The sequence below is a fragment of the Mastigoproctus giganteus genome, chromosome 12, assembly GCF_048544385.1.
Source record: "Mastigoproctus giganteus isolate SK-2022 chromosome 12, ASM4854438v1, whole genome shotgun sequence".
Lineage (NCBI taxonomy): Eukaryota > Metazoa > Arthropoda > Arachnida > Uropygi > Thelyphonidae > Mastigoproctus > Mastigoproctus giganteus.
In genome coordinates, this window is record NC_143586.1 from 86,373,225 (window position 1) to 86,388,306 (window position 15,082).

At 36.4% G+C, this 15,082-nt stretch overlaps 1 protein-coding gene across 3 annotated transcripts in view; it reads right to left on the bottom strand.

Annotated features, from left to right (window-relative positions):
* Sulf1 (Extracellular sulfatase Sulf1) overlaps positions 1 to 15,082 on the bottom strand; it is a 242,783-nt gene that overhangs the window by 211,936 nt on the left and 15,765 nt on the right. For all 3 annotated transcript variants that reach the window (XM_090386513.1, XM_090386512.1, XM_090386511.1), the window contains exon 2: positions 9,257 to 9,589. In XM_090386513.1, the coding sequence (XP_090242639.1) occupies positions 9,257 to 9,575 (319 nt within the window). In that variant the 5' untranslated portion in view covers positions 9,576 to 9,589. The remainder of the gene's footprint in view (positions 1 to 9,256; positions 9,590 to 15,082) is intronic.

Sequence of the window (15,082 nt, forward strand, 5' to 3'; positions counted from 1 at the left end):
ACCTTTGGGTTGCCGGGCAGGTACTTTACCCACTCGGCTAGCCCGGTCGGCTCTATCCCAGAGCAATATGGCCTTAGTTGCTAATGCTCCAAATAACAAACAAACAAACAAAACCTTGTTACAAAGTCTGTTTATTTCTTCTACACCCTAAACATTCCTCATTGCTTCCAACTCTCATAACTTTTGTTTTTATGTAACTAATTTTCATGACAAATTCTTTAGCCTTTATTTATTTATTCGGAGATCCTTGAACATTGTGCAAGTACTATTCAACAGCACAATGTCATCAGCATAAAACAGTAATAATGATCCACTTTTTACATCTCCCACAATAAATATTATCAACGACTTAGATTTATCCATTAAATGAGATTTGTTCATAAAAATTATTAAAACAAAACTGGAAAGGAGACACAGTCCTGCCACACTCAATATAACCTTAAAAAATGTTCAAATTCTCTCCTTCAATTTTCACTCATGATTTGCAATTTTTATACAAACTATTTATTTCTCTTAAAGTATTGTCTGTGATGGCATAATTTTCTAAAATTTAAAAAAGCAGATTTCTAGATACTTTATGTGATTTTTCCAAGATCAACATATCCTAAATACAGATTCCTGTTATGTTCCCCTTACTTTTGTATAATTTGTCTCGGTGTAAATATTTGATCCTAGCAGCCAACCCCTGTTAGACCTAAAACATGATTGTTCTTTCCTAAAGTTACATTAGGCAAACTCTGCAGGTATCTTGGAGAACACATCCTTGCATAGAATTTACCTGGTATACTAAATGAATTCCTTTACAATTTCTACATTGTAAGTGCAAAGCTTTTTTGTATTTAATTAATTATTTATTTTCTAAGCTATACAGCTTAAAAAGCAGTTGCTGGTTTGGATAAAATAAACTGGTACAAGCCAAACACTGAGTGTATGGTTCATCAGAAAACTGCTGCATAAAATTTTAATCTATGGAAAAAATGTTCATGTGGCATTTTCCAGGCGTATCGGAACGTCTTGTTAGGATTTTGCATCACCATCATATACAACCACCATCATATACGATGTGTGCAATTTCCGGGGAGGAAAAAATGTTCATGTGGCATTATGATTTTAGTAGTATTGGTATTAGCAAAATGATGCATGAAAACAAGCTTGGAAATAGGCTTATCATTAACAGCAAAAAAAATAATAAATAAATAAATGACCCATTCCATTTGCCCATCTCTTCTAATAACACAATTCAGCAAGTATTTTACATCAAAAAAAAGAAACATGTGGATAGATAAAGATTGGACACTGATTTCAAATCTGTTTCTAAAATTTTCCTCTAGCATGTCTAGTTTTTGTGGTAAAACATGAACATGATCAGACTGATTACATCAACCATATACTTATTTCAGCCAACCTACACGAATATTATTATTACTTCAGCCATCAAAGTTTCTTGCGGTTACCGACTAATTGGTTAAAATAAATTTATTAAAAAAAATAATAATAAAAAAATGATCTAAACATAAGATAAAACAGAAATAAAATAAGATACAACAAGATAAAAGAGTTAAAATATATATAATAAAAGCGTTAAAATACATAGATAGTAGCTTTAGAAGCGGAGTGCCTCTTCATCAGCTAGTGTATGAATGGTGCACTTCAGTATATATTGATGGTTACAATAGCACAAGTCAGCTGGGCATGATCATGTATCACGAGTCTGGTGTCGGTAAAGCAGAATTACATACACGTGATGATTGCCAGTGCTCACTGCACTGCAATACAGTACATTCTATAATAGGGTGTAAGTGTACTTCCCTCGTCCGATTCAAAGTACAGGTGACCCCCGCTTAACGCTGATCATTCGTTCCGGAAAAACAGAGCGCTAAGTGAATCCGCGCTAAGCGAGCGCGACTTTCCCATAAGGTAACATATGTATTTGTGAGCTGCGGTCGGTGCCATAGGATATTTCCTAATCAATAATAAACGGTAATGAAAAGATGCACAAATGTCGGTCAAAATATTTAATATTAAAATATTTGCACATATAAAATATTCTGCATTACATACGTATAATAATGTGGTAACTACTTGCGTCTCAAAAGTAAACAAAATTCCAATTAAAATAATGAATTTAATTGATTTAATTTAATGGATGAATTTAATCATGAAAAATGTATGGATTTTGAGTTGAACTTTGGCCCTCTTCCAAATAAACTAAAAGGGATATTAATTTTAAATGGCCCGCAGCGTTACCACCCAACAATAAAGTCAACCGATCCTTCGCCGCTTTGAAACTTGGCATGTTTTTTGTTCTTTCAATATGAAACTTCTTTTAGGCATTCGTTTCCACAAAAGTCCTGCTTCATCTATGTTAAAAACTTGTTGAGAAGTATAACACATAATACCCCTCTTCAATAATTTTAACAAGTTCTTTTTTGAAAGTTTCGGCTCCTTAATCTGCACTAGCGGCTTCTCCCGGGATTTTAAATCTATTCTACCAGTTTTAAATGGTTCCACATTTTTTTTTTTTAGGCGAGTTTTCTTCAGATCATCGTATTGGCTAATCTCTTTCTCTCTCTCTCTCTCTCTCTCTTTTTAATATTTAACTTAACTGAATTCTGCATTGGAATATTATCTTCAAAAAAATTAGTCTTTCCATTTCAATCCTAATAGCCGGTCTAGTCCTAGTTGCTTGCAGTGGAACAGCTATCTTTCCCGCTGCTAAAATTAATTCTTTATTTTTTCATAATTGTTCTTACAGTTAAATTTGCGAGTCCGAAATTATGGCACACATCCGCTTGTCGTTGACCAGAATCGATTCGCTTCAAAACGTTTAATTTAATTTTCAAATTCAGTCTTTTTCTTACATTTATAGCCTTCGTACTGCGCCCAGACGTTGTTGCATTTTCATTCCTGTCGGTCATTATTAGCTCTTCGAAAATATAACTGCGTTGGTTGAATTAATTATGATACAATGTTCAAGTAAACTGTCCGTTACGCACGATGTCTAATACTGTACTGAGTGATGACTAACTAGACTTCGGATAAATGCATATAACGCAAATATTACAAGCAATATATTTGATCATTTTTTAAAATGTTGATCTCGGAACTACGTAACAAGTGACTGTACTTAAATTAGCGTGAGAGAAAATTTCACTGAGCGTGGGAAAATTGCTCAAGTCGGCGTGGGAAACGTTTTAATGCTGTTTTGCTATCCATTTTCAAGCTATCGACTCCATCAAATGAAACGATTTCGTTAAATATGTCAAAAATGTAATCTGTAAAAGAGCGTTATAGTGATCTGTGACAGCGTTATAGTCAGATACGGGTTATAATATAAGAACAGCGTTATAGCGAATCAGCGTAAAGCGAACCGCGTTATAACAGGGGCCTGCTGTACTATTATTGGTGGCTATGTGTACTGCTTCAAGCCATGAGTGCCGCCAGTAATTACGTGAACAGTCGGCGGTTTCAATATCCCGTTGGGGATCAAGATTGTGCTGCTCAACCCAATAATGTTCAGCGACTGCGGAGCGTTCAAAATTAGCGGTTTGCAGCGCCACCTCATGCTCAGAAACCTAATCTTTTAATCTTCTACCAGACTCACCTACATAACACCCCCCACAATCCGGACAAGAAATGCGGTATACGGAACCACTCCGTAGGAAAGGAGGAATTGGTGTATTCACCTTAGAAATAATAGATTGTAATTTCCCCCCCAGAAATTGCACACATCGTATATGATGGTGACACAAAATCCTAACAAGACGTTCCGATACGTCCAGATAATAGGGGATGTAGGCGGTAGAGATAAATTGATCAACATGAGGTGGGTTAGTTTCGTAACAAATTCGTGAGCTTGAAGCTCACATCTATCTAGAATATGTGGTGGATAGCCACAATTTGAAAGCTCTGCCCTAATTTTAGAAATCTCCAACTGCCTGTCACCAGTTGAACTAGAGTGCGTCCAAGTGCGGGAGAATAAGGTGCGAGCAGTGCTATGTAAATGACCAGGGGCATGCACAGAGCCATAATTGGTAAATTGGCCTGCACACATTGGCTTCCTAAAAACGTAAGTTACTAAACGTGAATCCATGCGCTGGACTAACACATCCAAAAAAGGAAGGGTATTATCAATCTCTAGTTCAAACATAAACTGAATGACGGGCAACAGGGAACTGGGATATTGCAGCAGCCCAGATTCTGATCCCTGGGGTACAATTGCAAAAATATCGTCAACGTAACGACACCAGAGAGTGATAGGAATAGGTAAGTTCAAGAAAATCTGACTCTCAAGTTCCTCCATGGCTATATTGGCCATGATAGGACTAACAGGGGCACCCATAGCTGTTCCCTGTATTTGGCGGAACGGAGAGTCATTGAACATGATCATGCCCCCTGTTAAACACAGATTGAGAATGACTACCGCAGTTTTGGACTTCCAAAGATTCATAAACCTGATGTTCCTTTACAGCCCATTGTTTCTTGTTGTCATACACCTACGTATGGACTTTCTAAACATGTTGAGAAGTTATAACCACCCCTTTTTGGGAACACTGTTTCCAGTAGTACGCATTTTCTGCGTATTATTAAAGATTTTATTATTTCTGAGAGCGACGTTATGGTCTCTTTTGATGTGGTTTCTCTGTTCACTTCTGTTCCTGTACAACAGGCTTTGCCTGTGCGAGATGTCTTTTGAGCAGGGGTACCACACTGGGAGATAGAACCTCGCTCTCTACAGATGATATTTGTACTGCTCTCAATCTGTGTTTAACAGGGGGCTAATCATGTTCAATTACTCTCTTCTGCCAAACACAGGGCACAGCTATGGGTGCCACTGTTAGTCCTATCATGGCCAATATCGCCATGGAGGAACTTGAGAATCAGATTTTCTTGAATTTACGTATTACTATCACTCTCTGGTGTCTTTATGTTGACGATATTTTTGCAATTGTACCCCAGGGATCAGAATCTGGGCTGCTGCAATATCTCAATTCCCTGTTGCCCGTCATTCAGTTTACGATTGAACTAGAGATTGATAATACCCTTCCTTTTTTGGATGTGTTAGCCCAGCATGTGGATTCACATTTAGTAACTTCCATTTTTAGGAAGCCAATGTGTGCAGGCCAATTTACCAATTATGGCTCTGCGCACGACCCTGGTCATTTATGTAGCGCTGCTCGCACCTTATTCTCCCGCATTTGGATGCACTCTAGTTCGACTGGTGACAGGCAGTTGGAGATTTCTAAAATTAGGGTGGAGCTTTCAAATTGCAGCTATCAACCTCATGTTCTAGACAGATGTGAGCTTCAGGCTCACGAATTTGTTACAAAATCTAACTCGTCTTGTGTTGATCAATTTATCTCTACCGCCTACATCCCCTATTATCCAGGCGTATTGGAATGTCTTGTTAGGATTTTGCATCACCATCATATACGATGTGTGCAATTTCCGGGGAGGAAATTACAATCTATTATTTCTAAGGTGAAAACACCAATTCCTCCTTTCCTACGGAGTGGTTCCGTATACCGTATTTCGTGTCCAGATTATGGGGGTGTTATGTAGGTGAGTCTGGTAGAAGATTAAAAGATTGGGTTTCTGAGCATGAGGTGTCTCTGCGAACCGCTAATTTTGAACGCTCCGCAGTCGCTGAACATTATTGGGTTGAGCAGCACAATCTTGATCCCTAACAGGATATTGAAATTACTGCCGGCACTCATGACTTGAAGCACTACACATACCCACCAATAATAGTACTATGAATCGGACGAGGGGAGTACACTTACACCCTATTATAGAATGTACTGTATTGCAGTGCGATGAGCACTGGCGATCATCATATGTATGTAATTCTCCTTTACCGACACCAGACTCATGATACATGATCATGCCCAGCTGACTTGTGCTATTGTAACCATCAATATATATTGAAGTACACCATTCACACACTAGCTGATGAAGAGGCACTCCGCTTCGAAAGCTACTATCTATGTATTTTAATGCTTTTATTATATTTATTTTAACTCTTTTATCTTATTTTATTTCTGTTTTATCTTATGTATATATCATTTTTTTTTTAATAAATTTATTTTAACCAGTTAGTCAGTCGTCGCAAGAAACTTTGATGATATAATGCAACCTGATGCACAAGGCCTGTTTTCTAATTATTATTACTGTTTATACATTCATATTCATATAATTGTTTCAGCATATCTATATCTTTGTTATTTTATAATTTAATTATTTTACCATAAATTGTTTCAGGTAAAATCCAGTAAATTACTAAAACACATTCAGGCCTTTAAAGTATAAACATTATACTAACAAATCCTGCTATGGGTAAAACTCTTTTCCAACTAAATCACAGCAGCATACAATCACAATAGTTATTTAGAAAAGTTACCAGTTATACTTTAGCTATCTTCTAAGTAGCCTGAATAGGTCTCTACAAATAACATGTGGGCAGCACATGTTATTTGTACTGATTGTTTTACTGGCTGGATTATATGACTGCTGAATGAAAGGAAAGAGTTAATGCCACCTGCCATAGCCATGATATGGAGGGAGCCAAAAGACAACAATTGATTGTTACTTTTATAATGCGAATTTAACTGCATTCTCAGCAAAGAATAAGCATAAGATTATTTATCCAAACCTGGATTCAGCAATGAGATAAATCCCTCAGGATGAGATGAGAGTTACCAATTCTGGTAACTCTACAGGAATTGATTAAATTCTTTAAAAAATGAAATGGAATGGAATGAAGATATGATTGGTAGAGACCTGAGAACTTCAGCCAATCTTGAGTGCACACCCAATGAAGAGACATCATAGCCAAAGCTGTTTATCCAAGATGAGTTTAAAAACCACATTAGAGATCTAACCCACTTCAAAGACAAACATCAAAGTTTCTCACTAACAAAAAAGATATAAAGCTTTGGTGATATTATTTAAATTAAATGGCTTTGCTATTGCCATAATATCAATGGAGTTTTTAGCGTATTGTAGAAGTACAAATTGCATCTGAATCATACCTCTTCATTGATTCCTCACAGCAAAGTTTGAAAGCAGTTCTCTTGCATAATGGGATCTTGCATAATCCACAATGCCCATTCTGTTCATCTAAAGGAAACCTCAAAGAAGCACAAGTGAACAAGGAATGAATAATGTGTAGTATGTTCCATCAGTGGATCCAACGAAAATTTTCCTTCCACCTCTCCATATGTGTAGCATGTGTAGTAATATGTGTAGTATTACTTGGCCTATCAAAGAGTTTTTGTGAACACAATGGGTAGGATGAATTCAAGAGAATTTCATTACTTAAGAAAAATTTCCAAAAATGTGAAAGAGGTCTTTGGGGGCGGGGTCATTTCAGAGAGCTTCTCCTTTTTAAACATTGAGGCATTGAAAAATGGCTCAATGTTTAAAAACCAAAAGCATAGCAGACTTTTAAATGGATTTGTGGAAACTTTTTAGATAACCACAGGTCTCTTGCATTCCAAAATAAAGTTCATAAACTGCTAATTACATATAAAGAAAGGGATATCATATCACTGAAACTTCTTTCCTGAAAACCTTGTCAGAGTGACTGACGACCAGGAGGAAAGTTTCCATCAAGACAGTTTAGTTAATGGAAAACTGATACCAAAGCCAATGGAATGAATGCATGTTGGCAAACTACTGCTGGAAATTGCACTGCAACATCTAGACAATGTTCACTAAAGGAAACCACGTATACAACCTTTTTTAAATTGTACATATCTTTTGTAGAATAGATACTGCATTGTTTTAAATATGTGTATTTGGTTTAAACTGTAAAAATGATAAAAATTTAATTGTAACCAGTCACGTGTGTTTTGTAATGAAATATTCTTAATTAACTTGTACTGATTTCATAAGCAGCCATGTTACAAAAACTACACATACTAGCAAAAAACCAAGAACATATTTGAAATCAGCACACAAAACTGATTTAGTGAAAAGTGTGTTTATATCTTTAATGAAAAAAAAAAAGTTTCATTTTGTTGACCAGTTATGTCCAGTACTTTAAATTTATTCAAATTACTGTTATTGTTTCAAACTGCCTACTTCCAAGGATGAATTTACTGGGACACAGTGGCATAGTTGTCCAGGGTCCCACTATTATGGGGGGGGGGGAATTCTGGACCATGCAGTTTCTGTAAGAAGTAATATTTTTTAGCATTTAACATTTATGTATGCCAGGGCTCCAGAATGCCCAAATCTGGCACTGCCTACTTCCACAACAAGGGGTGAAAGGTTATTCCAACAAGGAACTACTCTCTGGATGAAGGAAAATTCAGCAACCATCCTTTTCCAATTTAAATTTATATGTTCCTTTGTGTATGTCATATGAGAAAGAGCAGAGATGCATCAGCATCCAGTTTAGTCAATCCTTTAAGATCTTTAAACACTTCAATGAGATCTCCAAGCATAATATAGTTTCCAGGCACTCCAGTTAACAGAACCAAGTCATTCTTAGTAAGAATACCTTTTTTTTTACTTTGTATTCCCAACTAATTTGCACTCTTTCCAAAAAGATCCACTTCTTCCTAAGATGATGTTTTCAAATTAGCCATTTATGATCATAAGTGGCTAATTTAAAATAGATTTTTCAGTATTACTTCTATTTCTCTGCTGTTGTATTATTAATGTAATTTAAGCATTTCATGAATCTTAAATTACTAATTTAAGATTCATGAAATGCACAACAAAGTTTATCTTTTGTGCTTATTTAAAGCCTTGCTCTTTTCTGAGAGAACATTATTAGCAGCATCAATTCTGCCTGATCCAAGACTCAGAATGGACTAGTGTAGCAGAATACTGTTCCAGTTCGTCACATGCATTTGTAACATCAACAAGAATGCTGTTTCATAAATTTTTTTCTTTCAACCCCTGGCTTGATCTGATAAAATAATTGCAAGGGTGTGTGTGGAAAAATTTTTACTTAGTCAGGACTGAGCTTTAACATCATAGTTTATTTCATGACAATACCATGGTTATGTCATATTCATTAGTTCATTCACATCTCATGTATCCTTTATTTAATGCTATGTGCACATAATCAAGAAACCAGAAAAAGGTTCCGAGATGTTGCTCACAGAATGTTTTATGTTTGATATTCCAGGGCAAAAATTGTTCTATTTCTAATAATGCACATGTTGCAAAACTGCAACCTCCCATTTCAAAATTAGATTTCTGAACATCTTGTTTTAAATATAAGTTTCTGGAAAAAACTTACCCAATTCAATATCCTGGTCATCTGTAAGGATAAGAATTATATTTGGTTTATTATTTCTAGGCAATTCTGTTGTCTTCCTTAATCGACCCTCTTTTCTTCTTGGAGTTGTAGTCCATGGCAGAAACTGACTACTGGATTCCTGGTTGTCTGAGAAACCATAATTAGTTTTCCGCGATGGGGATGATGAAGAAGTAAAAGAACGAGGAAGTGGAATTGTAGCTGCTCGTGTTTGGCCCCGATGATGCAACCTTCTGGAAATAATCATTCCACTTAAGACTAAGAGCAGAACAGTATGAAAATAAAGTATAGAAGCTCTCATGATGGATTCTTAAACTGAAAAGGAATAAAAAAAATTAGTATAATGTGCAATTCTATTGTTTCAAACAAATATAGTCATAACATTTATTCTTTGAAATGTTCTAGTGCTTACTGTAAACAAAAGTGCAACGTGGAGGAGAAATGAATATAGTAAATTATGCATCATCAGATGCCAGGTATATCATCCCTCAGTTCCCCAGTTGTTTGTGGTAACTTTTAATTACAGACTGAATGCATCAAATTCATCAACTGTATTTAAGAAGCTGTAATTGAACTACTGTGTTTAAGAAGCTTTAATAATCAGAACCATGTTCCTTGATACTCACATATTTTAAACAAGTACACGAACTTCTTTTATGTGACTTGCTATTTTATAGTTATTAACCATGAAACTACCCACTAGTCATCTTCAATCAAAGCTGAAGGACTTAATTCTAAATGAATATTTAAATTCATTTTAAGAGGAGAACTCCTTAAATAATAACTTTTATATTTGTAAAAATTAATAGTCACTTCCTAAAGATCAGGTAACATGTCAATAAATTCATAACCAGTGCTTGAATTGGGCCAGAACACCATTTTAGCTAAAAGTTCACTTTTCGAAATTCAGCTTAAATCATTCCAGTTATTGAACGACCCAAATAAGTTTCCCAATATTACATTGGTTGTTGCCAATAACAAATTAGCATTAGCATATGATGCAAGAAAGCAAGCTTATATTTATTTAAGCTGTCAACTTCCACAATGACAGATGGAAGTTTGTTCCAGCAATCAACCACCCACTGGCTAAAAGCATATTTCCGCACATCTATTCTACAACTGTCTTTTCTCAATTTGAATTTATGTCCCCTCAAGAGACTAATCTGGACAAGAGGAAGAATCCCATCAGCATTGAGTTTGCTTAAACCATTCAAGGCGTTATACACCTCAATTAGGTCACCTCACAGGTGCCTAGTCTCCAGATGCTGCAATTTTCAGAACTTAATCCTTTCTTGGTAAGACCAACCCTTTGTTCCCCTCACAAATCTCATTGCCCTTCTGTGTACTTGTTCCAGCAGCTCTACATCCTTCCTAAAACGAGACCTCCTGACCTGTAGGCAGTACTCAAGGTGTGGCCTGACCATTTCCTTATACAAAAGGATAATCACCTCCTTATCCCTGCTAGCAAAATTCCTATATATCATTGACAAGAACCCATAAGCTGCTCTGGCAGCCTGCACTGTGCAGAAAACTTCATATCTGACTAGATACTTTGTACTGATAAATAGTAAAATAGGTACAGCACATTCACAAATAACCATGATATCCAAATGGAAAAAAAAAAAAAATAATAATAATAAAAAAGTAAAAAAAAAAATACTGGTATATAACATTTCCATGTGTCAGATAAACAATTTGACAAAAAGTATTATTATTAGCATTAGCAGAAGCATATGATGCAAGAAAGCAAGCTTATGCAGCATCAGCCAAAAAAAAAAAAAAAAAAAAAAAAAAGGCTCCGATTTCACCCCTCCATTCATTCCAAATACCTGTCCAGCTCAGCCTTAAATTTATTTAGGATATCAACTTCCACAACAAAAGATGGAAGTCTGTTCCACCGATCAACTACCCGCTGGCTAAAGGCAAACTTCCGCACATTTATCCTACAACTGTCTTTCCTCAATTTGAATTGATGCCCTCTCAGGTGATTATTCTGAGCAAGAGGAAGAATGCCATCAGCACTGAGCATGCTCAAATCATTGAAGGCTTTATACACCTCAATCAGATCACCTCGCATGTGCCTAGTCTCCAAACACTGTAATCTGCAAAACTTAAGGCTTTCTTCGTAAGGGCAACCCTTTGTTCCATTCACTAATCTTGTTGCCCTTCTCTGTACTCATTCCAACAGCTCTAAATCCTTCATAAAATGAGGCCTCCAGACCTGCATGCAGTACTCAAGGTGTGGCCTGACCATCGCCTTATACAAGGTTATAATCACCTCCTTATCCCTGCTAGAAAAATTCCTGTATATCATTGACAAGACACCATGAGCTACTCTTGCAGCCTTTTTGCACTGCTCAGAAAACTTCATATCTGACTGCACAATTACCCCAAGGTCCTTTTCATTCTCCACTATCTTGATTGTAGTACCACCCAGTTGATATGTTACTGTGGGGTTACTGCTATCCATATGCAGTACTTTACATTTGTCAATGTTAAACTTCATTTGCCACCTCTCAGCCCATCTGCTCAACTTTTCTAGATCCTGTTGCAGCAGCATACTGTCATTAGTGTCATTAACAACCCTGCCAACCTTCGTATCATCTGCAAACTTGGATATTAAGCCTAATATATCATCTTCAATATCATTTATAAATACAGAAAACAAGAATGGACCGAACACTGAACCTTGAGGGACTCCCCTAATAACATTAATCCACGAAGAGCAGTGTCCATTGATTACTACTCTCGCAAGAGAAGTTAAACTAACAGGTCTACAATTATTTGTGCCGCCCTTTGATCATCCTTTGTGAATTGGGGTCACATTTGCACATCTCCAGTCCATGGGTACATCCCCTGAGCCCAAGGAAGCTCTCATGATTATGGCTAAGGGTTTGCTTACTTCCTTTAGAGTACTATTAGAGTTCTGGTTGTTTATATATAATCTCCATAACAATTTTGGCTTATTCCAAAATTGCTATGGAAGTTTTTAATCTTTCCCCTTATTGACTGAAATAAATTCTCTCTATGGGTGCTTGGGACCTGACCTGGGAAAATTCTAAAGCCCTCTGGAGTGGTACCTATAGGAAGAGGGAAAAAACATACATAGGATTTTGGCTGTTGCAACAAAAGCCTGTATTCCTTGCACCTTATGGCCAATATGTATCCACCACAAGAGAATATAGGAAACACCTTAGAACCCCACACTGCTATAAATTTTGCTATAACACCCTCTAAAGCCTGATCCACACTCTAGAATAGGAATTCTAACAAACTGATACAAAATGTTTGGCTCATCAAAAAATTGATTCTACTTCTGAAGAACAAAAAATATTTAGGAAATTATTTAATAAACCAGACAGCACCTAGTAATTTTAATGACAAAGAGGCCAAAGTGAAAATCGCAAACATCCAAGTGTGTTCCAAAGAAGACCAGCCTCGAATTTATTGATTGGTAAATTAGAAAAAATTGACTAGGTACTTTTTGTATTCATAAATAGTGAAATAGAAGGCACTTTTAAGCTTAAAATAAACTAAATTTTTTTAAAGGATTCCTGGAAAAAGTACTCCCATAAGTTACATGGGATTACAAACAAAAAAAAAGATCAAAAGTTAAGACTGTCTGTGTGTTGCTACAAGATGTAGCAATACACTAATACCTGTTACAAGTGACAATACAAGATTAGGATATGTTTTTATGAATTATTAACACACCATTTGTGACCTCTCAGGCTTATTTGCATAACTTTGTAATTTCATACTGAAATTTGCCTAGTCTTCAGGGAGGGATAGCCTGGGCAGCTAGGTGGTGACTGCCACTAGGAAAAAATAGTGTTTTTAGCATGTTACTGGGGGAAAAAAATGTGACAAAATCATTACGTACCACTGGGACTCTTCCCTTGTTAGCCATCCTGCATTATCAAAATACAGGCAACCCCTGTATAACATGCTACTTCTACAACATGGTTTCGCTCTAACAGATTCATAAATTGCAGCAATCCTAGCAAAACACTGTACTTAAATAACACGGTTAAAGAATTTCGGTAAACCTCACATACAGGTATTATTGAGCTTTTGTGGGGGGGGGGAACCCTGATATTATTTTGGATGTAATTTTTCAAAATATCCACTCTTTATTGACTTGCTGGTCAAAAAAAATTGGGAAATCCCCGTATTTTGTTTTGTTGGAATATCCCTGTGTTACGTTCTGTGCTATTGAACTAGTGCTTGTTGAACTTGTGGAAAAATCTCGATTTTAAAGTTTTATTACTATTGGATAGCATGCCAAGCCATCCAAAAGATTTAAGTCATCTGAATGTTGAAGTTATGTTCCTACCACCACAGTTGTACTAGGTTAATACAACTTCATTCATTCAGCCATTAGATCAAGGCATTATATTCACTTGTAAAACTCATTACACCAGAAAATCGTTACAATGAATTTTGGAAAATATTGATTCAGAATCTATTTAAGTAATGGAGACACAGAAACATTTTTTCAATTGTGGACTGTATCAGAATCATATATTTATCGCTGAAAGAAGTAAAACCGTCAGCATTAAATGAGTGTGGAAAAATGTATGGCCAGAGTCTATTCATTTAGGAAATATGGTCGAAGTGGCAGAAAATGGAATTGGTGCGATAGCAGAACTTGCTACATTGGTAGGAGGGGAAGGTTTTGATGATATTACTATTGAAGCTCTCATGGATAGCACAGTTGTTTTTGCGGGAGCAATTTTTATGGGTCTTTTTCACAGTGTGGCTGAGTTAGTCAGACTCAGACGAGGGTAGCATAGTATTTTCTCCTGGAAATTTGGGTTTTTCGTCCAGCAAAACAGAAAATCGATCATTTGCAAAGATTTATCAAGCAAAAGCAAAGAAACCCAGATTACTGACTTTGTAAAGAGAGTAGAAGATACACGAAATCTAGAATGGTGTATTTTTGTTTTTTCTTTGCTTTCCACCACCAGTATATTGTATTTATCTATTAAAGGTCACAAAAAATTTAAGATGTGAGAAGACCTAAAAAAACAAGTTCCAGCAGAAAATAATGGAGTCACTGGTTAAAGAAACAATGCAAGATCATCTAGACAAGCCTATAGTTATAGTTCAGACACAGCATGGGTTTGTTAAGGGGAATTTTGCCTGACCAATTTGATTGGATACTATGATGCGATCACAAAGGAACTAGATCCAAAAAATAATTTTCATATCGTATACTTGGATTTCAGGAAAGATTTTGATACTGTTGCACAAAAAAGACTGCTGTACAAATTGCAGCAGTATGACATTAAGGGCAAGTTGCTGCTATGGATAAAGGGCTGGTTGAGTGAGAGAAGACAGGGTGGTAATCAATGGACACTGCTCTTCATAAACTAATGATATTAGTGGAGTCCCCCAGGGTTCAGTGATGAGCACATTGTTGTTTTCTATATTTATCAATGATATTGATGAAGGTATATCAGGCTTAATGTCCAAGTTGGCAGATGATGCAAAGGTTGGCAGGGCTGTTAATGACAGTAATGATGGTATGCTGCTGCAACAGGATCTGAAAAAGTTGAGTAGATGGGCTGAGAAATGGCAAATGAAAAGTACTGTATATGGTTGCAGTAACCCCAGCATAAGATACAAACTGTGAGATACTACACTCAGGGTAGTGGAGAATGAAAAAACTTGGCAATAATTGTGCAGTCAGATATTAAGTTTTCAGAGCAGTGCAGACAGTCTGCCAGAGCAGGTTGGTTGGTTGGTTTGGTGTTTAATAGTGCATTGGCAACTGAGGCCATATGTTCGCCAGATTTGGTCAAG